Source organism: Brassica napus, chromosome C2 (genome assembly GCF_020379485.1).
Source record: "Brassica napus cultivar Da-Ae chromosome C2, Da-Ae, whole genome shotgun sequence".
Taxonomy (NCBI): Eukaryota; Viridiplantae; Streptophyta; class Magnoliopsida; order Brassicales; family Brassicaceae; genus Brassica; species Brassica napus.
This window is the reverse complement of record NC_063445.1, coordinates 29,360,327-29,384,090: the sequence shown is the minus strand read 5'-3', so window position 1 is coordinate 29,384,090 and position 23,764 is coordinate 29,360,327. Positions and strand designations below refer to the sequence as shown.

The 23,764-nt window shown below is 37.1% G+C and overlaps 5 protein-coding genes across 5 annotated transcripts; 3 read left to right on the top strand and 2 right to left on the bottom strand.

The window, feature by feature from the left end:
* Positions 1–912: 912 nt before the first annotated feature.
* LOC106381494 (chaperone protein dnaJ 8, chloroplastic) lies at positions 913–1,884 on the bottom strand. The gene is made up of 3 exons (XM_013821391.3): positions 1,492–1,884; positions 1,344–1,412; positions 913–1,256 (listed from the first exon to the last, which is right to left on the bottom strand). Exons 1-3 carry the CDS (start codon positions 1,696–1,698, stop codon positions 1,077–1,079), a joined length of 456 nt encoding a protein of 151 aa, XP_013676845.2. The 5' UTR covers positions 1,699–1,884; the 3' UTR covers positions 913–1,076.
* Positions 1,885–3,496: 1,612 nt separating this feature from the next.
* On the bottom strand, positions 3,497–7,272 carry LOC106381496 (pre-mRNA-splicing factor CWC22 homolog). The gene is made up of 8 exons (XM_022698905.2): positions 7,162–7,272; positions 5,853–7,083; positions 5,574–5,763; positions 5,232–5,335; positions 5,010–5,106; positions 4,600–4,904; positions 4,209–4,514; positions 3,497–4,055 (listed from the first exon to the last, which is right to left on the bottom strand). Exons 2-8 carry the CDS (start codon positions 7,065–7,067, stop codon positions 3,702–3,704), a joined length of 2,571 nt encoding a protein of 856 aa, XP_022554626.2. The 5' UTR covers positions 7,068–7,083; positions 7,162–7,272; the 3' UTR covers positions 3,497–3,701.
* A 1,124-nt stretch (positions 7,273–8,396) lies between these two features.
* On the top strand, positions 8,397–11,172 carry LOC106381497 (wall-associated receptor kinase-like 22). The gene is made up of 3 exons (XM_013821394.3): positions 8,397–9,470; positions 9,566–9,688; positions 9,796–11,172. Exons 1-3 carry the CDS (start codon positions 8,558–8,560, stop codon positions 11,007–11,009), a joined length of 2,250 nt encoding a protein of 749 aa, XP_013676848.2. The 5' UTR covers positions 8,397–8,557; the 3' UTR covers positions 11,010–11,172.
* Positions 11,173–12,452: 1,280 nt separating this feature from the next.
* Positions 12,453–16,339, top strand: LOC106381498 (probable protein phosphatase 2C 18). Its single transcript, XM_048747456.1, has 4 exons — positions 12,453–13,075; positions 14,895–15,269; positions 15,335–15,452; positions 15,529–16,339. The coding sequence occupies exons 1-4, from the start codon at positions 12,827–12,829 to the stop codon at positions 16,203–16,205; spliced, it is 1,419 nt and encodes a 472-aa protein (XP_048603413.1). The 5' UTR covers positions 12,453–12,826; the 3' UTR covers positions 16,206–16,339.
* An 800-nt stretch (positions 16,340–17,139) lies between these two features.
* On the top strand, positions 17,140–22,376 carry LOC106381499 (leucine-rich repeat receptor protein kinase HPCA1). Its single transcript, XM_013821398.3, has 18 exons — positions 17,140–17,382; positions 17,468–17,591; positions 17,665–17,736; positions 17,817–17,891; positions 17,965–18,036; positions 18,111–18,272; positions 18,354–18,428; positions 18,700–18,771; positions 18,867–18,938; positions 19,021–19,089; positions 19,162–19,236; positions 19,313–19,384; positions 19,448–19,582; positions 19,658–20,133; positions 20,210–20,362; positions 20,644–21,003; positions 21,077–21,312; positions 21,726–22,376. The coding sequence occupies exons 1-18, from the start codon at positions 17,271–17,273 to the stop codon at positions 22,242–22,244; spliced, it is 2,931 nt and encodes a 976-aa protein (XP_013676852.2). The 5' UTR covers positions 17,140–17,270; the 3' UTR covers positions 22,245–22,376.
* Positions 22,377–23,764: the final 1,388 nt, after the last annotated feature.

The window sequence follows — 23,764 nt, the reverse complement described above, 5'->3', positions numbered from 1 at the left end:
AAAAGTCAGGTTTTTCGGGAAAAAAAATCACAATTGGGGTTTCCCGCTAAAACCGCAAAATCGATTTTCCCGCTATAACTTAAAATTGAGTTTTTCCGGTTTTGGGGGAAAATTTTATTTTGTGGTTTTGGCGGAAAAATCGAGTTTTTGTTTTTGGCGGGAAAACTTGATTCTTAGTTGTAGGGGAAAAACTCGATTTTTAGTTTTTGGCGGGAAAACTCAATTTTATGTTTTAGCTAAAACTTAATTTTCCGTTTTGGCAGAAAATTTTGATTTTTTTTGTTTTTGAAATTTTGACGGAAAAATTATATTTTGCATTATCTAACAAATTTAAAATTTCAGTATATATTTAAATATTGTATAAAATAATTTTGTGAATCAAAATTAAAGGGTTAAGATTTAAGCCCTAGACCTATTAGGACCGGCCCTTTTTAAACATTGTTATATAGATAAGGGTTATAGCTACAAATGGTTTCACAGGGTTACGGCTACAAATGGTTGTCCTAACCCTGTGGGGCTTGAGCCCTTATTAACATCCCTAATGGCATTAGAGAAAGCAATTAAGTCACGCTTCTTGATGCTACAGCCTACAGTACAGACTCTGGCAACAGGTGTTTTCTGTTACTACTACTAATCCACCAAAACAAACGAAATGATGTTTGATCTTTGAATCTCTTCGGGTACTGCAGCAGCAGAGCATTCTCCATGGATTAAAAGTTCGAAGAAAATTGCAAAAGAAAAACCAAAACGACTTTCTTAACAAGTATTTTGAGTTGTTTATAATTTTTTTTACGTTATAAAATAGTATAAAGAAGCAGTTGAAAAGAATTGATGATTTGGTCTAACATTTGATTTTACAGAAATAATAGAACTTCTTCACCCTTGACGGTTTTTAAAGTCGAGACAGAAACATTAGAAGTCTAATGATATTATTACTTGCAGATTCACGTTTGAGATTCACATGATTGGAGAAATTACTCGTTTATTCACATTTTTAAGTCCCATAGACGACACCTATATTTACATTGTTCCATTTCAGTCTCGGCTGTTATTTATGTGCAATTCGGATCATTACTTCAAGCGTAAGGATTGACGTGAGAAGAGTAGTCTCTGGTTCCTGCACCTTCCCATCCCATCCATTCCTCCCACGTGTCGCAATCTGGATCGTTCATTCCGTTGAACCCCTCCTCATATACATCGAACGGCTGAAACTCCTCTGTTCCCTCCATCTGATTCTTTATTTGCTTCAATACAATCTTCAAAAATACCAAAAAAGGAGATTAATTTTGTTAATGATCAAAGAGTATGATTGTTAAGATGTTTTCATAGAGACACCCTCTTACATTGTAAGCTTCGTTGATTGTTTGAAACTGTACCCCACAGTTGTTTCCTCTACAAACATCAGGATGATACTGCAACATCACCGACAACAAGAAGTTATCAACTTTGAGAAACCCAATTAACTAAATTTAGTATAAAAAATGGTCAAACCTTTTTGGCGAGTTGTCTGAAAGCTTGCTTGACCTCGTATTCGGATGAATCAGGTCGGATCTTAAGGGTCTTATAAGGATCCATTACAGAAGATGAAGAACAAACGACTCTTGTTCTGTTTAGCATCTTCGCGTTCTTTCTTCTGCTGGACTTTGATCCGGATAGACCCGAGAACACGTTTCCTCCAATGGTTAAAGCAATAGTCATGTTTTGAACAAGACAGAATCAAACTGAATGTAATGTGATTTACAGAAATAAAGAATTTTTTTGAGATTTAAGAGTTAAATGGATTTGTGATATTAAGTAAATGGATTGGATAGAGCGGGATTATATATACACAGATACGAAGAGGGAAACGGTGACTTGGTCTCTTTTGTCATCTCTACGTACGTGTCCTTATCCATTTCCAAAGGCTTTTTACTATTTTTATTACAATCTTATCTATTCCTACTTTTTTTGTTACTATTATATTTACATGTTTTTTATTTTATTTTTAAAAGTTTGGTGTATTTTAAGATGTAAGCAAGATCAATTTATTAGCTTTCCTAATTATGTTTTAGATACTGTGGGTTTTCGACTACCAATCTGGTCTCTTTATCTAATCTAAAAAGTAAAAACCATTGTCACTACGCGATCCCTAAAGCTTCTCACAGCAGTATTAACTTTGAGATATGTACCACATTTTCTTTTCTTTTTTCAAGATGATGATACTGACATTTTTTAAGAAAATAAAAGACTGATATTTTTTGCGTTCTTATCCAAAATAATTTGATGGACAAAAAATACAAGAATGATTCTTTCCCAATTTGATACTTTTCACTATTCAAAATATCTCATGATTCTCTTCAATACACTCAACACAAATTTTATATATTTTTGTGGATCACATTTATTTCTTACGATTTAATTCAATAGATATAGTACATTTTTGTTTTTTAAAAATACATTTTCTACATTTCATATGTCGCACTCATCTTATCTAAAAAATAAAGATAAAATTTACTGAAAAGAGATATTTTAAACTTGGAAGACAATCTTTTTTTTTCTTTCGTCTCATTGATATAACTCTTTACCTCTGTTTTGGAAGAGACTCGCGGCGGTTCTGTAACTCCGATTGACCGGCGCGTGGCGGCTCCGATAGTGCCACCGCCGGTCTAGTTCGCTTTGTCTCCTTTAGGTTGTAGTTTGTGTAGCCATGACTTTTGGTTTGTCGATGTGTAACTTTACCTCTGTTTTGGGAGAGACTCGTTCACTTCAAATCAACTTGGGCTTTCTGATTTGGTTGGGTTTTTGCTACAAAAGTACCGGATCTATCGATTTACGGTGTAGTTTAACTACAAAGGCTTTTGTTTTCGAACCTCATTCTAGATCTATTTTGCCCGGTTGATGTTGCGTTTCTTCTTCGCCTCTGGGATGGTCTCTTCTTTGTAGGTGTAGGCTGTCTGTGTAGAGTCTGTTGTGGCTTCCATCTAGTCCACTCTTATGCCGTTCTTGGCCTGTGCTCGTCTTCCGGATCAGGTGGGCCTCGCCCCTAGCTGTCTGTTCAAATCTCGTGGAGATTTGTTGTTTTGTGGCTTCATTCCTAGGCTTTCAAGAGTTGATGAAGACCCAACCGCTTTCGGGAGTTCTCGTCTGAATCTGTGATTGATTTTAACTTCTGGTTTATGAAGCCTTGGTTCTTGAGGTGTTTCTTCATTGTGCTAGGAGGTGGTGGTTTAGCGGTGGTCTGGCCGAGGGCATTCACGTTAAACAGCTGTTATAGATTCTCTAAAAGCTAGTCATCCCTGCTGTTGTTGTTAAACTTTTTCTGGAGGGTTAGAAGTTTAGTTGCTTGTGTTAAGAGTGTAGTTTGCTTCGTTCTTATTTGCTACCCCGCAGTGGATTCTAGTGTCCGGAGATATCTCTGTCTTCTGCCGGTTTAGCTAACCACGGAGAATCATATTATCCGTTGGTGTTGTATGATCCTACTTTGGTTTAATAAAATATGTTGATGGGAAAAAAAAAAAAACTTGGAAGACAATCATAGTAACAAAGAAAACATTTTTGTTCACAATCTTGATCGTCTTAGCTTATAGTCTAGTCTCTTTGTTCATCAGCTTATGCAATAACATAACCAAAATGACTGCTCATGTAAATTCAAGATTCAATAACCCAACACAAGATGTTGAAAAAAATTTCGTTGAAAATTGACAAACAAAACAGACTCTCTCTCAAGATCTTCTTCTTCGCTTCCTCTTCTCTCTGTCGCTTTCATCCGAACTAGAAGAAGAAGATGAAGAAGAAGAAGTCGATGAATCTGACTCAGAACCAGAACTGTCTGATCCAGACGATGATTCTGATTCTGCAACTTGCTTCTGTTGTTGCATGATGAGCCGTGGCATGTTCTTCAGGTACTCTCTCAGATTCTCCGTGATGCCTCCAAGACCAATGGAGGTAAAAAAGTTGATTGCAAACCTCGTGTTCTTTGGATTGTCTTTAGGGAATATGGATTCAAGTGATTCCTGCATTGTTGGATCCTGAAGCCTCTCATTAAGTAGCCTAATCCCCAAGTGTTCTGACAATTCCTACAACCAAATGCAAAGTAGTAACCAAATCAACACAACTACAAAGGAATTAACCAATCACATGACCCAACTACAATCAAACCAATGAGACATACAGCTCTGAAATGGTCAAAATGAGTTTCATGGAATGTGTTGCTGATTGATTCAAGTTACCTGAAAAAGGATCTTAATGAAGATACGGGAAGACGAAGTTGTGTCCTCCTCGGTTAACCGAATGTAGGCAAGCACATGCCAGGGGAGTGCATCTGTGCCCAGTAAATGGGCGAAAAACTTAGCCACATTACGCAGCTTGTTCGTCTCGAGTCGGTGGATCATTGAGTACTGCTGAACAAAACATTTCTCAAAATTCTCTTGATGAATTTTGTTGATCATACAGAAACGCTGACCCAACAAACCGTAGTAACGCAGGTACGTTCTCTCCTGAGAGCAACATTCCAGGAGCATTATGCATAGCTCCATCTGCGACATTGAATTGGATAAAGAATGTTATAAGCCTTGACTACTACCAGTAAATCACAAACTTTAAGATTTGGAAGGGGCTTACCTCTTGGCCTGGTTCAAGTTTAATTTTAAGTAACTTGTGACCTGCTTCCTCAAAATCAACGCTAGACATAATGGTCAGGTATATTGTCCTCCTAAGATTAACAAGATTGGTCTCTGTCTCGTCTCTTATTCTCATTTGTTCTTCATCTTCTTCTTCATCAGAACCATCTTCCTCATCATCGTTGTCCTCTGAACTAGCATCAGAGCCATCTTCATCGTCAGACTCATCCTCACCGAGTAATTCCTTCTTCAGGACCTCGTACTTCTTTTCGTTCTCAAGGAAGTCAGGATCAGGTTTGAAAACATCTGCAAACAGAAGAAAAATCAGAGAGAGTTTTTAAAGTTAAGAAGAGTTTTACTAACACTAAAAAGTAATCTATCTCTACAGAACCATGTGTTACCAAAGCTTACCAAGAGAGGTTTCCGGATTTATTTCGTCATCAATAGATATATCATGCGAATACTTTTCTTCCACAAGATCTAGCTCAGGACGAACAGCCGGATGTCCCTGAAAGTAAATCATTCACACAATTTTATGAGCAATATGCTATCTGTGAAAACAAAGCATGGTTCCATCTCTGCAACAACCTGATAATCTCAGAATAAAATTCAAGCAAGTTCTACAATCTTTACCTGAAACTTCGCTTTCCTAATAGCAAAGAGTCCTTCAATCAAATACTGAACTCTCTTATCAATCTCTCCCTCGTGCAGTATACCACGAAACCGCTCAAAAATCCCTGTATTAGAAATTGAAAGAGCTTAAAAACACAAAATAAAAGGAAGACCTGTGGCAAAATAGAACATGCATGCCATGAAAACACGGATGAATGCGTGAAGTAAATCACTTAGATACACAACCAGATTTCAAAGTTATCTTTCAACAAGAGATGAACTAGATTATCATAGCAGCATATGCCAAACAAGCAGTCTAATGTTTCTCAATATAACAGAAGGAGAGGTTGAAAAGATTTTTACCATGCAATCCTTTTGGTGTAACGTCCTGAAGCATCGCACCACACTCTGTAACGAATCCAACAGCCACCTCGACACTGTCATCAGTCGGGTTTTCCAGAAGTACAGTGACTAATTCAAGTGCAATGATTTCCTCAGCGACTTGCTGGTTCACTAGATGTGCTATAAACTTAACAGCAGCTAGCAATTGAGGCTGGTGAAACGAAAACGGAACACGCAAATGCATAAATAAGACATACATAATCAAAATGCATTACAAGGCTTACAGGGAAAAGGACAAACCTTGTCATTACGCTTATACGCTCTCTTAAGCTGCAAAACGACCCTTTTCAATAAAAGTTCAGCAACTTCAGGGAACTTGGCGTTGATAACAGCGACTAGAGCTGCAAAGACGTCAGTGAATCCAGGAGATGCCATCTGAGACTTCATACATGAACGGCAGAAAAGTCCCCTTCCTCTGATGAGGTTCTCAGCAAACAGTTCAGGGATTATGTTCTTGATGTTACTCGCATTGACTTTATTCACCAGCCCATTAATACTTTTACGGAGAGCGTCCCATGTAAGACGTTGATACTCTACACTGCTCTTGTCTTCCACTTCCTTCATCATGCGTGCTAGCTTGAATGGAGGGATATAAACTCCACCAGTTTTCCCCAAAGCCATAGCGTTGCTATCAGATGGATTGAGTTCTGGCAACTTGGGCTTTGCAACTTCGCTCTTCTCTTCCTTTCTCAACTTGTCTCTTTGGCTATCGTTATATCTGTCACTGTGTCGCCTCTCCTTTTCATCTCTACCTCCATCGTCCCTCCGATGCCTATCAGACCAGTCTCTCTCCCTCCGATCTCTCTTTAAGAGACCTTCGTTACCTCTATCAGTCCTCTCTCTCCCTCTTCTCCTGTTCCTAATCTCACCTTCCTCATCGTCGTCAGATGCTTGGTGATCTCTACCTTTCCTCTCGCTTTCTCGCCCACCTCTCCTGCTCTTTTGCCTGTCAGCTTCTTTACCAGAAGGCTTATCAGCTAAGACTCTACTACCCCTATGACCCCTCTCTCTATCATGCTTCTCCCTGCTTCTCTTCGTTTCGTAATCACCCTCAACCTCTTCTGTTTCCTTTTCATCGTCCAAACCTCTACGAGTTTTTCTTCCATCTTCAGTACCCTTTGAAAGATGCTTCTCATCAGAAGAAGTGCCTGCTCTAACTCTATCCTTGCTTGCCCTCCTCTCGCGAACAGTATCATCATCCACTTCTCTATCTCTTCCTTTATCATCGTCAGAACCAGAGTCTACTTCTCCTCGATTCTTCCTAGACCGCCTACCTGATTCCTCACCTGAGGAGCTATCTGCTCTCATCTTATGTGCAACACCACCAATCTCTAGATCTCTTCGCGAGCTCTTACGGTCGTCATCATCAGAAACCCTAACCCGACGCCTCTCATCTGGGCTTCTATCTCTTCTCACTCTCTCCTCTTCCTCGGATGAACTATCGTGCCTACCCATAGATTGAAATTTCAAGCTGTAGAAACACCCTAAACCCAACACCGAGTTACAGATAAAGTACGAACCTTTCCAGATTATAACAGAAGATGTAAACCTGTAGTAAGAACCCTAACGAGGTCGTCGCCAAGATCTGTATCGCCTGAGCAAAAGTGATAGATAGTCTGGGAAAGAAATCTTTTCGATTTTGGTCGGGTAAGACTAATTGGGCCTTGGCCCAATTAATATAAGTGAGCCCATGAGTACCTTTTTCCTGTCTCTGCCACTAGATCGCGTGCAAGTCAAGAAATAGACCAGGTTCTCTCTCCCTCTTTATGTTTCTGGTTTTCTCTGTTTCTAATAGAAACTTATCAATTGTTAAAGCCATTTAAATCTCTGTTAACTGTTTTTATCAGAGTATCTGGTTCAGAGATTTAGCTTTCATTAGGAGTCTTCATCTCTTTGTGTTCCTTCCTTGGTAAATCAAAAGGAGGTATTACATGTGCCTTTGGAAGTCAAAGCATTAACAGCTTCGCCTGCAGCATCTGTGAACCCGGACAAGGTTCCGGAAGCTACAATGGAGGTCACAACACCACATATGGATTATACAAGAACAATGGAAACCAACAGAGTTGGGGAACTGGGAACCAATGACCACAACTCCCCGTCCGGGAGAAGTGTAACATGGAATTGGAGAAAATGATTTGTCTTATGTCTATATGCAAATATTAATATACTATTACTATGTTAGTGAAAATATTAATAGCGCAAAAATATGCTTTCATGTAACTATTAGGAAGTTTCTCTTGTCGATGTGAGCCTTTGTTTCCGTTTCAAACACGGTAAGAACTTCAATAATAAATTAATAATGCATTTGTTTTTACGTCCAGGCTCGGTGTGTGTGAATGTATTTTCTTTTTTAGTGAATGACTCTAAATTTGTAATCACTGATCTTGTTTGTATCCATAGACACTTCCGGATACATAAAAATAATTTCGTAATGTACTCCCTCCGCTTTTTAATATAAGTCATTTTAGAGAAATTTTTATGTTCCAAATTATATGACGTTTTCGATTTTCTATGTAAAATTTATCAACACTTAATGTTATATGACCAATGATAATATACATTTTATTTATTATTGGTTGATTTGTGGTTAGATAAATAATTAATGATATTTTTGTCTAAAAAATATTTAAAAAAAATAATTTTTTAATTTATATGGACAATTATAAAACGAATTATATTAAAAAACTGGGAGTATTAAACATGCGGAGTTTATTTGTATTTTTATTAGTTGATCGAGCTTTTTTTTAGTAATAGAGTTTACCTAACCTGCACATGGGTTCTCAGACCGTTGAGTAGTTTTTTATTACTTGTCAGTGTGATGTATAAAATTTACAACGAGGCTATATTCAAAGTAACACTGATAATTGCCAACTTTCATGCACAGTATTTAGGCAAAACACAGACATGAAGAAACCAAAAAACATAGCCAAAAGAAGAAGAAAATAATGAAGAACAAGAGACTTTTATTTTGTATTCTACTCTCTCTCCTAACACTGTTAATAACAGCTAAAAACCTTGACCCTTCTTCAAGTTTATGTAATCGTTTCTGTGGAGGAATCTCGATTCCGTTCCCTTTCGGTATCGGACCGAAACATTGTTATCTCAACGACTGGTACGAGGTTGTCTGTAACACCAACACCACCAGCTCCCTCTCCACTCCGTTCCTCTCTAAGATCAACAGAGAATTGATGAGCATAACACTTCGAAAAACAATCGACAGTACCCAAGGCGTCTTTCACATCAAATCTACGGTGACTTCCTCCGGCTGTTCTCAACGAGACGAAAAGCCTCTTCCTTTAAACCTCACCGGTAAAGGAAGCCCCTTTTTCATCACCCAGTCAAATCGTCTCGTCTCTGTAGGTTGCGACACCAGAGCTTTGGTTACCGACCTCGAATCTCAGAGCATAGGATGTGAATCGAGCTGCGACAGGAACAAGAGTCGCCTAGGCCTAGACAAGATCTGCGGTGGTTACAGATGTTGTCAGGCGATGATCACGGCGGATAGACCGCAAGTGATCGGCGTTGACTTAGAAAGCTCCGCTGGTGGTAACACAACACAAGGAGGGAGCTGTAAAGTCGCTTTCTTGACGAAGGAGACTTACTCTCCGGCGAATGTTATCCAGCCGGAGCAAATTTCTAGTAATGGGTTTACTGTGATCGAGCTTGGATGGTTCTTTGATGCATCAGTTACTCAGTTAGCGAAGCCAGTGGGTTGTTTTAATTTGACGGGTGATGATTATGACACGAGCGAATCAAGTTGTGTTTGCGAGGATAGTTACTTATCTGGGTTTGGTCACAGTAGCTGTTTCTGCAATGACGGTTACGAAGGGAATCCGTATCTTCAGGGTGGATGTGTTGGTAAGATCTTCATCTTATTTGACTTCAATGTTGTTTAATTATTTTTATTATGGATCTGTTGATTTGATTCTGCCATTTTTGTTATTGTTCTCTAGACATTGATGAATGTGAGGGAGAATTAGGACAAAGCAGGTGTGGAGGACAAACTTGTGTGAATGTCCCTGGATCGTTTAGGTGTGTGCCAAAGAAAACAGAGAAGATCAAGCCTGTGATCCAAGGTGAACCAAAGGAGTTTTTTTTTTTTTTTTTAATTTAGATTCTGAAGTCACATAACAAAGCAAAAAGGAGTTTGATCTTTTATGTTTTTGTTTTCGTCATTGTTCAGGTCTTGTTATAGGTTTGACACTGTTGTTCTTGGTTCTTGGGATATGGGGATTGATCAAATTGGTTAAGAAGAAAAGAAAGATTATTCGAAAGAGGGAGTTCTTTAAACGTAATGGAGGCTTACTGTTGAAACAACAACTAAATACAGAAGAAGGAGGTAATGCTGAGACATCTAGGATATTCAGCTCCAAAGAGCTGGAGAAAGCGACCGATAACTTCAACAAGAACAGGGTTCTTGGACAGGGAGGTCAAGGCACTGTCTACAAAGGAATGTTGGTAGATGGACGAATCGTAGCTGTGAAAAGATCTAAAGTTTTGGACAAAGACAAAGTAGAAGAGTTCATCAATGAGGTTCATGTTCTCTCGCAGATTAACCATAGAAACATCGTGAAACTCTTGGGGTGTTGTCTCGAGACAGAGGTTCCTATCTTGGTTTATGAGCATATTCCAAACGGAGATCTATTCAAACGGCTACATGATGATTCAGATGATTACGCAATGGCTTGGGAAGTGCGTTTGCGAATCGCTGTAGAGATTGCTGGAGCACTTGCTTACTTGCACTCGGCTGCATCTACTCCGGTCTATCGCAGAGATGTCAAGACCACAAACATACTCTTGGATGAGAAGTATAGAGCCAAGGTGTCGGATTTTGGTACTTCGAGATCTATAAGCATAGATCAGACACACTTGACAACTCATGTTGCAGGTACTTTTGGATATTTGGATCCAGAGTACTTTCAAACTAGCCAGTTCACTGATAAAAGTGATGTTTATAGTTTTGGGATTGTCTTGGTTGAGCTTATAACGGGAGAAAAACCGTTTTCTGTTGTGCGGCTTGAAGAAAACAGAGGGCTTGCATCTCATTTCATCGAGGCCATGAAAGAGAACAGAGTTCTTGATATAGTTGATTTTCGGATCAAAGAAGAGTGCAAGGCTGTGGCAAAACTTGCGAGAAGGTGTTTAAGCCTAAAAGGGAAGAAGCGTCCAAGCATGAGAGAGGTTTCCAGTGACCTTGAGAAGATCCGTTCATCACTTGAAGATTTAGAGGTAACTATCGAAGAAGAGGAAGAAGAAGAAGAAGAAGAAGAAGAAATGCCAATAGAAATTAACATAGATGATTCTTGGAGTGTGGACATGACTGCTCCAGCGTCTCTCTTTGATTTATCGCCTAAGTTAGATGTTGAACCACTGGTACCTCAACGAACATGGTCATGATGGAATCTGACAAGACTGCAATGATGTACCAAAATGTGGTTTAATTGTGTGATAACAAATACTCCTAATGTTCCACTCTACATTCAAACCATAAAAATGTTTTCAAAAGGTTCTCTCTCTCTCTCTCTCACCAGCTCAATGGGACAACTAAGACTTGTCTTCGGTGTCGCATAGGCCAACACACAATCCGTGAATTCTATTTTCAGTCATAATTGCTTCTTTTTTAACGCTCTGGTGTTTACATATTTATTTATATTGTGATGTTCTTAGAGTATACTAGCCTAACTCATGCCGAATTGAAAACCTAGTTAACTCAATAGTAACTTTATATTCTCTCTGATGTTTATTTAAGATCTTAAAACTAGATTTTGACCCGCGCTTTCAAAGCGCGGGTTTATTTTTGTTTTTTTTTCAATTGACAAATATTTAGTAAATGTCACATTTTCATATATTTGTGTTTTATTTTATAAAAGACTTAAAAATTTTATCTTTATTTATCGTATTTCATTTTAAATGACTATTTATGTTAAAAAAATTAAACTTTATTTTTTAATGAATTAAGTTGGTATAACTCTGATAAATTAATTTTATTATGGGGTTAATATTTTAATTAAAAAATTATATACTTTTAATAAAGATTTATACTTTCAATAAAAAAATTCAATTATTTTTATGAATGCTTAAATTATATTAAGAAAAGAAAAAAATAATAATTAAGAATAGTTGAAAAAAAATTATTTGAACTTGGACTCAATGGTCCAAAGGAAAAAAAAAGGTGAGAATTGAATCTGATTTTTTAATAGGCTCAAATGGCCCAAGAGAGATTTGATTTGGGCTGGATCCAAAAATAATGATCCAATATAGATTTGTTATTAATATTACTTAATTGCCCTTAATGAAACATGCAATGTTAGTCAAGGAAACATGCCCCTAAGGTAATTATGACAATAAAATCCTGCTTTAATAGTATAGATTTAAAAGTTTAAACATAAACCAAACTAAAATCCAGATTAACACCTTTAGTCAAGGAATTAACTAGACATTGCTTTCAAAAATGTGATATGGTCTAAAGACAAGTGGGTACTTAGATTAATAATTTTGGACAAAAATTCATTTTTGTAAATTTTGCTGGCTTCAGAATGTAGATTGAAAGGGACATTGTGACTGATTACTAGTTAACACTCAACTAAATATTAATTAGTGGAGCTAAACTAATAAATTATTATTAAGTTCAAATTCTAAACATTACACACAGCCAGAAGATGGAAGACACCCTAGTTTTCAACATGTGGCAAGTCGTAATTGGGTGAGTTTCTGGTGATGGAGGGTACGGTGCAGCCAAGAACCTAATTTTCCCACCGTTACTATTAAAAAAAAAAAAAGCTAAAAAGGAGAAAAGAGGTCACGTGCGGGACCAAACTATGACCCTTGTCTGAATCTGATCATTCGTCTCCCTCTCTCTCACAATTGTTTCTTTCTTTGTAGCATTACACTACTTCTCTCTGGAACGGGGAAGTGGAGTAAGTAAAACGTTGGGCTCTGCTAGAATTGGTTTCACTGCGTTTAAAGGAATCGTAACTCAATTCAGAAGAATTTGACTTTTTTGTTTGTTTAAAAGCTAAAGCTTAAAGCTTAAAGCTTAAAGCTAAAGTATGGGTTTTTGAAGCTGTGTAAGAACTCTTTTTCTGGGTTTCATTTTTCTCGTTTGGCTCATTTGTTCGTCGAGGAGATTATACCAACAAAACCCCCAAAAAGTTCCTAGATTTCGATCTTGTTTATCAAAGCTTCTAGCTTTTTTTTTCTCTGGATTTTCAAAAATGGGTCTGTGTCATTCAGTAGATAGGAAGGAACCAGGAGAAACAAGCACCACCGCCTCTACGGCGGAGGATGATATATTAGGCTCCGGAAGGTGGCGGCGGCCGAGAGGTTACAAGGGAGGCGGCGAAATCGAAGGGACTCAACAGGCTTTGGATCGGTTGATCTCGAATGGTTCAAATAAAAGTGCATGTCTTTACACGCAGCAAGGCAAGAAAGGAACCAATCAAGACGCTATGCTCGTTTTTGAGGTTTGTTTCTTTCATATTCCTCCAAAGTTTTGATCTTTTCACTAAGTTCTTGCAACCCATTTACTAGGAATTGATCACTACTCGAAAGAAAGGTTTGTTCAATGTTTGAGTGAAGCTACTTGTTGGAGATCAAATGGATATTCAGAACATTGTTGCTTTATTTTTTGTTGTTGCTAGTGAGAGAAACTTGGAATGTTGCATGTCTTTTTTTTTTTTTTTTTTTTTTTGGACCATCACAGAGCTTAGGGCATCTCCAACCCTACTCCATTTTCAACTCCAAACATCGTTATGGAGTAAAATCTTCTCCAACCCCACTCCATTTTCAACTCCAAAATGGAGTAATGGCTAGGGTTACTCCATTTATGGAGTAATCTTACCCATTACTCCATTTTGGAGTTGAACTTTTTTTATTTATAAAATGGTCCTTTGAATCTTTAATGTTTTTATTTCTTACTTAAATAATATTTAAAATGATACAATAACATGAAAATAATATATTCAGAAAATCGAGCCATCGTCAATATATTTTCAGAAAAATACCTACGGTCACCAACGTCTAGTGATATTGCTAGACTTCTTTATATTGGTGAAAACCGAAGATTTCCTGGAATGATTGGCAGTTTAGATTGCATGCATTAGAATTGGAAGTGGAAGAATTGTCCTACCGGTTGGGCGGGACAATATGCGGGTCGTAGTGGATCACCAACTATAATTCTTGAAGCTGTCGCAGATTATGATCTTTGGATATGGCATGCATATTTCGGAATGCCAGACACTAATAACGATATCAACGTGTTGGACTCTTCTCATCTTTTTTCCAATCTTGCTCAAGGTATTGCTCCTCCTGTTCATTATTTTATTCAAGAAAAAGAATATTATATGGGTTACTATTTAGCGGATGGTATTTATCCAAAATGGTCGACCATAGTACAAACTATTCAAGAGCCAAGGAGTCCAAAAAAAAAATATTTTGCAACGCAACAAGAAGCATGCAGGAAAGATGTTGAACGTGCATTTGGAGTTCTACAGTCGCGCTTCGCCATTGTCAAATGACCTGTTCGTTTTTGGAAAAAAAATGTGTTACATGACATTATGACTACATGTATAATTTTATGTATAATTTTACATAACATGATAATTGAAGATGAGCGTGAACTCGATGCACCAATTAAACTTGGAAGAGAAGCTCCACCTCCGGATATCGAAATTGCAGAAGATGAAAATGTCCGATTTCAAAATTTTCTTGCTCGATTTAGGAATATCAAAGATAAAGAAGCTCATTTTTCATTACGAAATGCATTAGTTGATCATTTGTGGGAAAAATATTCTAATGCTCATTGTTGAACCCACATATATGTTGTCTTTTTTAATGATTTCTTGTACTTTTTAATAATAAATATTTAATTCAAATAATTTATGTTTTAATTATTTATAAACATAAAATAGTTGGGGTTAATTGGTAAATTTTTATAAGTATAAGATATTATTTGCAATTATTGATAAAATAAAAATGAAATCATTTAAAAAATATTATTTTTGGAGTAGAAAATAGATTAATACATTGGAGTAAAACCTTACTCCATTTTGGTGTTGCACCATTTTGGAGTAAAAAATGGGGTAATACATTGGAGATGCTCTTAGAGCTTTGAAAATGAGGTGTCTTTGTGTTCTTCTTGTGCTGTCTTTGAGTCTTTGACCTGTTTCCACATAATTGTGAAGGGACCACTAGTTTCTTGTATCTATCTTATTACTTCTTTTAGTGTTATATTTAGATAAAAAGACAATTATATAACTTATGAAAACTACTTCCAAAATGCAGAACTTTTGTTCGAGAGACGATACAGTGTTTTGTGGTGTATTCGATGGACACGGACCATTTGGTCATATGGTTGCCAAGAAAGTCAGAGACACATTGCCCTCCACACTCTCAACACAGTTGAAATTAGCATCAGAGTCAGAACAAAGCGGCTTAGTGAATGAGGAAGAAGAAGGGCGGAGAAGCGAGTCTGTTAATACTACTATGGATGAGCAATGGTGTGAGTTGAATCCAAACGGTGAACAACTTCCAGAGATGTATCTGCCTCTTAAACACGCGTTGCTCAAGTCTTGTCAGCAGATAGATAAAGAGCTTAAAATGCATCCAACTATTGATTGTTTCTGCAGTGGAACCACTTCTGTCACTTTGATCAAGCAGGTACTAGCTTAGACTCTTACTTCTAATCTCATCGCTTTTATTGTTCAATAATGACTGCTTTTTAGGGTGAGGACTTGGTGGTCGGAAACATCGGTGACTCGAGAGCTGTTCTTGCCACAAGAGACAAAGACAATGCTTTGGTCGCTGTACAATTAACCATAGACTTAAAACCGGACTTGCCAAGTATGTTCCATCTTTCAAAACTTTGACAAAGTGAGAAGCCAGTTTAGTAACATTATCTTTCTATGTACTCTCTCAGGTGAATCAGCGAGAATCCAAAAATGCAAAGGCAGAGTCTTTGCGTTGCAAGATGAGCCAGAGGTAGCTCGTGTATGGTTACCAAACAGCAACTCACCTGGTTTAGCAATGGCTCGAGCTTTTGGTGACTTCTGTCTCAAAGATTACGGTCTTATCTCAGTCCCGGACATTAACTACCGCCGCCTTACAGAAGAAGACCAGTTCATCATTCTTGCTAGCGACGGTGTATGGGATGTGTTATCTAACAAAGAAGCTGTGGACATTGTTGCTTCAGCTCCTAGTCGAAGCACAGCAGCTAGAGCTTTGGTGGACACAGCGGTTAGATCATGGAGAATCAAGTATCCAACTTCAAAGAACGATGACTGTACTGTAGTCTGCCTCTTTCTACAAGATTCAAGCAATGTAGTAAAGGATTCACTCAGAGAAGACTCTGTAGAGAGTGTCAGTATCAGTAACAAGGAGGAGGAGATTGTTCCAGTTAAAGAGGAAAGTATCTCTAAGAGTTGTGGGATTGAGTCAAAGATGATGACAATGACACTTGCTGAATGTATATCGGTTGCACAGGATGATGAAGAGTGGTCTGCTTTGGAAGGGTTGACGAGGGTTAATAGTTTATTGAGCATTCCAAGGTTCTTCTCTGGTGAGCTTAGATCAACTAGTTGGATAAAATGGTTGTGACTTTTTTTTTTGTTTACTTGTGTGCTTCTAAGTTAAACCTACACAAACACTACACATCATCACCATGTTCTTTGTTTCATATTCAACTTTTTTTTTTCAATTAATATTTTAGACATGTGAGATAGTTCATCATACATATTTAATTCACAACAAAACAACAAGATTTATATTAATAGTTTTTGTAGTAAAATGCTTAATGTTTTTAGAAAAGCATTATTTGTTGACTTGTATAACTTTTCTTTAACACTCATGGTCTCACAATAAGTAATAATGGTTAAGACCTTGATTAATAGAGTTTTAGAAAAACATTAAGCCTTCCATTAACAAATCAACTTTTGTTGATAAAACATTTAAGAAAAACATCTTAATAGATGTAAATATTTTGCAAATACACATTATTTTATTCTTTCATATGAAGTTCTTACTAGTGTATTAACTTCAAAATGTATAAAAGCTTTTAACTAATTTTATATGATTATTTCTGTTTTATTTAATAATATCAAACATTTATATATATATTAGATAATAAATTTGTATTCTCAAAATTATGGTATTTGGGTTGATTGAAGCTTGTAAAACAAATTGTTTTTATTGTCACTATTTTAACAAATATTGAGATGGTTGGTGCTGACAGGACCCACTTGTAGTTGTAGGTTCCACTATCTTATTTGTCTGAGCATAATGATGGAAGAAGGTTGCTTCGATTATAAAACATAGCTTAACGGTAACTTAAGCTTACATGATTATCTTTGTATTGGTTATCTGAAATGATTTTGTACTTATTTGAAGATGTATCACTCAAACGTTTTAATAACTAAAAATTATTTTAAGAAAAAGAGACATACCAGCCGTTAGATTGACTTAGAAGTAAAGGAAAATTGATTGAAAGCAAATGAAACCAACTTTTCTTGGTAGCACTCGTGTTCCTATTGGCACACACATTTTGTCTTTCTTGATGATATAATGATTAATCGTGTCTCACAAGGAAGATACTTTAAACTATTTGTTCTCTCATAAATTTCACTTAAATATCAAACCTCAAGAACTCATGTATTTTGAGGAACAATGGTGGCTGCAACAACCACCATGACGGCTACTTCGCGGTTGTTCTTGTTCTGTCTCACTTACTCGTTCACTGTCTTCTCGATGGTTTCATCAGTCACTGACCCTCGTGATGGTAGTATTCTCATGCTTTTCCCTTGAATGGAACGGAAATGATTTGTAATGCTTCTTTGATCTTTGTTTTGTTTGGTATCTATTAGCGGCGGCTCTTCGTTCTTTGATGGATCAGTGGGACAACACGCCACCTAGCTGGGGAGGCTCTGATGATCCTTGTGGAACTCCTTGGGAAGGTGTCTCCTGCAATAGCTCCAGAATCACTGCTTTGTGAGTGTTGCTTAATACATTAGGCTTGCTTCATTTTGATAACGTACTGAGCAAGCAAGTCTTTTCTGTTCAGGGGTTTGTCAACAATGGGTCTCAAAGGAAGGCTTAGTGGAGACATTGGAGAACTATCCGAACTAAGATCCTTGTCAGTCTCTTTTTTTATGAACACAAGACATGAACATATGTTATTTCTTTACCTAAAGTGGAGACTTTGTGTTGTTTCAGGGACCTTTCATTCAATCCAGGACTCACAGGTTCACTTACTTCTCGTTTAAGAGACCTGCAAAAGCTCAACATTCTGTGAGAATCTCCCTGCTCTTCCTTGTGTTTGTGTTGTGTATCTATCTAACAAACAGTCCTATTGGATTTTCAGTATACTTGCTGGATGTGGCTTCACTGGTAGCATCCCAAATGAGATTGGTTATCTCAAGGATCTATCTTTCTTGTAATAAGCTCCTTTAATACTTCTTATCCTGAAATCAAATCATTGTCTGATGGGTTCCATCATATTTTCTCCAGGGCCTTGAACTCCAATAACTTCACTGGTAAAATTCCAGCGTCTCTAGGAAACCTCAGCAAAGTCTATTGGTTGGATCTTGCGGATAATCAGTTGACAGGACCCATTCCAATATCATCAGGCTCTAGTCCTGGTCTTGATCTTCTGTTAAAAGCCAAACACTTGTGAGTATTTTTTTAATTACAAGACATCTTCTGTCTGTGTATGTCTTCAGCTTCATCTGATGCAAATGCTTAAAAATGCAGTCACTTCAACAAGAATCAGCTCTCAGGCACTATTCCACCAAAACTATTCAGCTCTGAGATGATATTGATCCATGTGTAAGTCAAATAGTATTTTACCAAATGTTCAATCCCTAGCTTATAGTAAGATATTGTCCGCTTTAGGCCTAAACCATCACGTATTTGTTATTGGATCGGTTGCTTCTCAAGAGCTCTCATACTAAGTGGAGTTGGACCAGACTTATAAATTTGGTTTTCTTTAGTCTTATGTATTATACTTTCTTTAGTCTAATATTTGATGTGGGACTTAGATTGCTTATTTAATCTAACACAAGATTTCAGGTTACTGATGGTTTGTTTCAAATGTCAGATTATTTGATGGAAATCAATTCACAGGAAGCATACCTTCCACTTTGGGACTTGTTCAGACACTAGAGGTTCTGTGAGTAACATACCATCTCCTTGTACCTTAGCTTCATATTATTTTTCCCTATTTCCCTTTAGTAGCACTATCTCACTCTCTTGGACTTGTATCAGTCGGCTTGACAGAAACACTCTTACCGGAAAAGTTCCAGAGAATCTTAGCAATCTCACAAACATCATTGAACTGTGAGTCTAATCAACATACTACTTGTAATATTTACATATGGATCATATGAGAGATTACATTGTTTTACTTGTGGTTTCTCAGGAACTTAGCACACAACAAGCTGGTAGGATCTTTACCAGATTTATCAGACATGAAATCTCTGAATTATGTGTAAGTTTCTCAACACCAGAAACCGCCTTTGTCTGCCTACACTTTTGTGACAAAATGTGATATATATTACAGAGACCTGAGCAACAACTCATTTGATCCATCAGAGTCTCCTCTCTGGTTCTCAACCTTACCTTCACTGACCACACTGTAAGTGCTGCTCTATTACATTTTACCATCTCATGAGGAAATATGTAAACATATTTTCTTCTTTTTCTTGTTTTAGGGTAATGGAATATGGGGCTCTTCATGGACCATTGCCTAATAAGCTCTTTGGCTACCCACAGCTTCAGCAAGTGTAAGTCCTCATCAAGTTAACAACAGCTTTAAATATCATCCCAAATCTAATTTTGATTTGCAGGAAACTGAGAAAGAATGCATTCAATGGAACACTGAGCTTAGGAGACACAGTAGGTCCAGAGCTACAACTCGTTGATCTGCAAGATAATGACATTTCCTCTGTAACACTGAGCTCTGGATACACTAATACATTAATGTAAAACTATTCTTTAACTAACTAGCTACTAAAACTTTCTCTAGCAACTTATTAACTAAGCCCTCTTTGTTGTAGACTCGTAGGAAACCCTGTATGCACAACAGCTCTCTCCAACACAAACTACTGCCAGATTCAGCAGAAACAAGCCAAACGTATATACTCGACCAGTCTTGCTAACTGTGGAGGAAAATCTTGTCCATTAGACCAAAAGGTTAGCCCTCAGAGCTGTGAATGCGCCTACCCTTATGAAGGCACACTCTACTTCCGAGGGCCTATGTTCAGAGACCTTACCAATGCAAACACGTACCATTCACTAGAGATGAGCTTGTGGGTGAAGCTAGGACTCACTCCAGGATCAGTCTCTCTACAAAACCCTTTCTTCAACAATGATGATTATCTCCAGATACAGTTGGAGCTTTTTCCATCTATGGGGAAGTATTTTAACAGAAGTGAAGTACAGAGAATTGGATTTGACTTGAGTAATCAAACTTATAAACCTCCTCCACTGTTTGGACCTTACTATTTCATTGCATCTCCCTACACTTTCCCAGGTAACATGTACATAAAAAAAAACTAATTATAACCTTAGTTATAACTGGGCTCTAACAGTCCTGAAACTTTATGCAGCTGACGGTAACGGACGTTCCTTGAGCTCTAGGATGGTCACAGGGATAATAACTGGTTGCAGCGCTTTGGTCTTGTGCCTTGTTGCCCTAGGAATATACGCATTTTGGCAGAAGAGACGTGCAGAGCAAGCTATCGGTTTGAGTAGACCGTTTGGTAAGTCAAATGTTATATAGAAATTGCATTATTTGAAGAAACAATATATGCTTTTAGTGCCTTCAGAGTATGAGCAAGTTCGTAGAGCTATTTACTCAATTACAGACATTTCTGGAACATTTCTAATAGAGGGATAACAAGTAAATTTTGAAAAGAGCGTCCACCAGAAGGAGAAGAAAAAACTTCATATTAGCTTACATTCACTATAACATAGAAGATGCAATATTATGTTTTACCATGAATCTTTTGATTAGCTAAGACAAACAGTGGTTGTCTCTCAGTTTCATGGGCATCAAGTGGGAAAGACAGTGGCGGCGCGCCGCAGCTGAAAGGGGCTAGATGGTTCTCCTATGAAGAACTCAAGAAGATCACCAACAACTTCTCTATGAGCAGTGAGTTGGGTTCTGGAGGTTATGGAAAGGTGTATAAAGGAATGCTCTCAGATGGACAGATGGTGGCTATAAAAAGAGCACAGCAAGGATCAACACAAGGAGGTCACGAGTTCAAAACAGAGATTGAGTTGCTTTCTAGAGTTCATCACAAGAATTTAGTTGGGCTTGTCGGGTTTTGTTTCGAACAAGGCGAACAGATTCTGGTCTACGAGTTCATGTCAAACGGATCATTAAAAGACAGCTTGACAGGTACTTTGCACAGTATGGTCTTTAGCTGCTAAAACAGTAAGATACATTTTAATTCCTTGTGCATTGTTTATAGGGCGATCCAGTATTGCCCTGGACTGGAAGAGGAGACTAAGAGTGGCTCTGGGATCAGCAAGAGGACTAGCATACCTCCATGAACTGGCGGATCCTCCCATCATCCATAGGGACGTGAAATCAACCAACATTCTTTTGGATGAGAATCTCACTGCCAAGGTTGCTGACTTTGGTTTGTCCAAGCTGGTTTCTGACTGCACTAAAGGCCATGTTTCAACCCAAGTCAAAGGCACTTTGGTAAGGTTCCTTTCTTTAATATCATGATATAACATCCATGAATCACTGGCTTCTTTATTGAAGAAACTATATGTTCATATGTCTTGAATACAATGTTCTAAAAATCGGTATAGGCGTACCAGTCGCTAGTCCCCTATGAAGCGCATAGTTATCGTTAATTTAGCGATCTTTTGAACATTGCTTAAATATGTTCGACCCGTTTCTATTTAGTCACTCTTATTGGATTCGGATGCAGAATACTCATATAATCTTGTGTTTCTTGATTACTAATTGCATTATTTAACCTGAGGAGCACTCAAAATCGCTTTAAATAATAAGATCTTTTTTTGCATGTGACGCTTCCATGCGGACGTAGTTCGTTTGTATAATCTGTGTTATTTTTCTCACATCCATTATAAAACTGTCAATGGCAGGGATATTTGGATCCAGAATACTACACAACACAGAAACTTACAGAGAAGAGCGATGTGTACAGCTTCGGCGTTGTGTTACTAGAACTGATCACCGCGAAACAGCCGATAGAGAAAGGCAAGTACATTGTCCGAGAGATCAAGCTTGTAATGAACAAGAACGACGAGGAATACTACGGTCTGAGAGATAAGATGGATCGTCCGTTGAGAGACGCCGGAGCTCTGCCAGAACTCGGACGTTACATGGAGTTAGCTTTAAAATGCGTCGATGAGACGGCGTCTGAGAGGCCAACGATGAGCGAAGTGGTGAAGGAGATCGAGATTATTATACAGAACAGTGGAGCGAGCACTAGCAGCTCCTCTGCGTCGGCTTCGTCTTCGGCGACAGATTTTGGAGGCGTAAAAGGTGGTGATAAAGTTTTGTATGGAGAGATTGTGAGGAAGAAAGAAGCCCGTGATGGAGATGGAGCTTTTGATTATAGTGGTGGCTACTCTGTTATGACAAAAGTTGAGCCCAAGTAATGATGAAGAAACACCTCTTTGAGTTTCTTCTTTAATCACAAAAGAGATAACGAACTAAGCATTAAATAGAGTTATCAAAAGCTTGTTAATCCCTTTTCAAAAATATATTATTAATGGATCATTCTTACCAAATTCTCACAATATATAATTATATTAACATTTTTCGAAATGAAACACAAAGCTATAATATTCTATTTTTATAAATATTTCTAAAAAATTAAAAAATCTATCCAAAATTTGGTTTGAGCTTCTTATATTTCTGAAAAATTCATTAAGAAAATATGAATATGTTTTTGTTTTTTAAAATTTAAAAATTTAAAAAATTTAACATAGTTACCGTAAAATATGTTTTATGCGTAGTTGTGCCAAATAATTTACCTAAGCAGCGGCCAAATCCCTTATATAATAAAGCACAAGTCACATGACCACTAAAATTCTGACACATGGCAAAACTTAAAAAAAACAATTAAAATTGTATTTCCTTTATCTCTTATTTTTGTGCTATCCAAATCTTCAACTACCTAAATTTCGGATTTTTCTCAAAATTTTCATCTCACGTTTTAGTTAACTTCTTCGATCTCCAACTATTTTCTTCTCTATAAAATTTAAAAACTTATTGTTTTCTTCTCTACGCTTTATCTATCACCAAAGATTGTGTAATTTGTAATTGATTTATCAAAATCAGGAGCCAGTTCACGTTATCAAAAAGGATGCGGTAAGTGCTTCATTGTTATTAACTTATTATATAGCGATGGAAAAATATGAGCAATCAATCCTACGTGTTCTTGCAACTCCAAGTCTCCTAAGTTAAGTTTCATGTCTGTTTTTGTCAATTATATTTAAAAAATTATGTTACCTATTTCTTACAGATGGAGAACACATATTTGAAAGAAGATGACAAGGGATTCTACTATGTTTTGCCAGTAATAAGATTTCATGAATCATCAACAAACTTGAAGCAACATCAAATATGACAGAAGGGGAAGTTAACAACGAAGAAAATCTGAAGAAACAAACCATCAATTCATTTTCAGTAAGCATCAGAGAAAAAGTTGCAGCAATTTATATCCAAAATTAAGGTAACAATAAAAATTTTTCTTATACTATAATCATATTGTCACGAATCCATTCAGTTTTTTTTTATATGAATATAGGAAACTACACATGTGGATGATAATTTTCACAATGTTTTAGAAAAAAAGGCAAATCAAACTTCATATTTTTTAGAGTGGACAAGGTTTAATCAACTACGAAAATATACTAGGTTAGTGATATTTTGTTTCCTATCTTTCAAAATGCTTATTATACTTTTTCTTTGAACTATGTTTTTCTGTGTTGATATAAATGTTAACTTTTTATATTTCCATTTAAGTAAGAGAAAAATAGAGTATTTGAAAACATGAAAAATACAAGTATCTGATTCCAACCATATAAATTGCTGCACATAATAATATATTCTTTAAAAAAAATATTAAGCATCATCATGTCACGGAAGGTTCAAAACCAGGAATGGTGTATTA

What these genes read in the sequence shown, in the direction of transcription:
- LOC106381494 (XM_013821391.3), bottom strand. Translation starts at nt 1,698, where the DNA reads ATGACTATTGCTTTAACCATTGGAGGAAACGTGTTCTCGGGTCTATCC. An exon ending in TCAGACAACTCGCCAAAAAG is followed by an intron (nt 1,413 to 1,491) that starts GTTTGACCATTT and finishes GTGATGTTGCAG; the next exon opens with TATCATCCTGATGTTTGTAG. An exon ending in CAATCAACGAAGCTTACAAT is followed by an intron (nt 1,257 to 1,343) that starts GTAAGAGGGTGT and finishes GTATTTTTGAAG; the next exon opens with ATTGTATTGAAGCAAATAAA.
- LOC106381496 (XM_022698905.2), bottom strand. Translation starts at nt 7,067, where the DNA reads ATGGGTAGGCACGATAGTTCATCCGAGGAAGAGGAGAGAGTGAGAAGA. An exon ending in CGTATAAGCGTAATGACAAG is followed by an intron (nt 5,764 to 5,852) that starts GTTTGTCCTTTT and finishes TCGTTTCACCAG; the next exon opens with CCTCAATTGCTAGCTGCTGT. An exon ending in TACACCAAAAGGATTGCATG is followed by an intron (nt 5,336 to 5,573) that starts GTAAAAATCTTT and finishes TTTCTAATACAG; the next exon opens with GGATTTTTGAGCGGTTTCGT.
- LOC106381497 (XM_013821394.3), top strand. Translation starts at nt 8,558, where the DNA reads ATGAAGAACAAGAGACTTTTATTTTGTATTCTACTCTCTCTCCTAACA. An exon ending in TCTTCAGGGTGGATGTGTTG is followed by an intron (nt 9,471 to 9,565) that starts GTAAGATCTTCA and finishes ATTGTTCTCTAG; the next exon opens with ACATTGATGAATGTGAGGGA. An exon ending in GATCAAGCCTGTGATCCAAG is followed by an intron (nt 9,689 to 9,795) that starts GTGAACCAAAGG and finishes GTCATTGTTCAG; the next exon opens with GTCTTGTTATAGGTTTGACA.
- LOC106381498 (XM_048747456.1), top strand. Translation starts at nt 12,827, where the DNA reads ATGGGTCTGTGTCATTCAGTAGATAGGAAGGAACCAGGAGAAACAAGC. An exon ending in CTGTCACTTTGATCAAGCAG is followed by an intron (nt 15,270 to 15,334) that starts GTACTAGCTTAG and finishes ACTGCTTTTTAG; the next exon opens with GGTGAGGACTTGGTGGTCGG. An exon ending in CTTAAAACCGGACTTGCCAA is followed by an intron (nt 15,453 to 15,528) that starts GTATGTTCCATC and finishes GTACTCTCTCAG; the next exon opens with GTGAATCAGCGAGAATCCAA.
- LOC106381499 (XM_013821398.3), top strand. Translation starts at nt 17,271, where the DNA reads ATGGTGGCTGCAACAACCACCATGACGGCTACTTCGCGGTTGTTCTTG. An exon ending in GAGATGATATTGATCCATGT is followed by an intron (nt 18,429 to 18,699) that starts GTAAGTCAAATA and finishes TTCAAATGTCAG; the next exon opens with ATTATTTGATGGAAATCAAT. An exon ending in CTCACAAACATCATTGAACT is followed by an intron (nt 18,939 to 19,020) that starts GTGAGTCTAATC and finishes GTGGTTTCTCAG; the next exon opens with GAACTTAGCACACAACAAGC.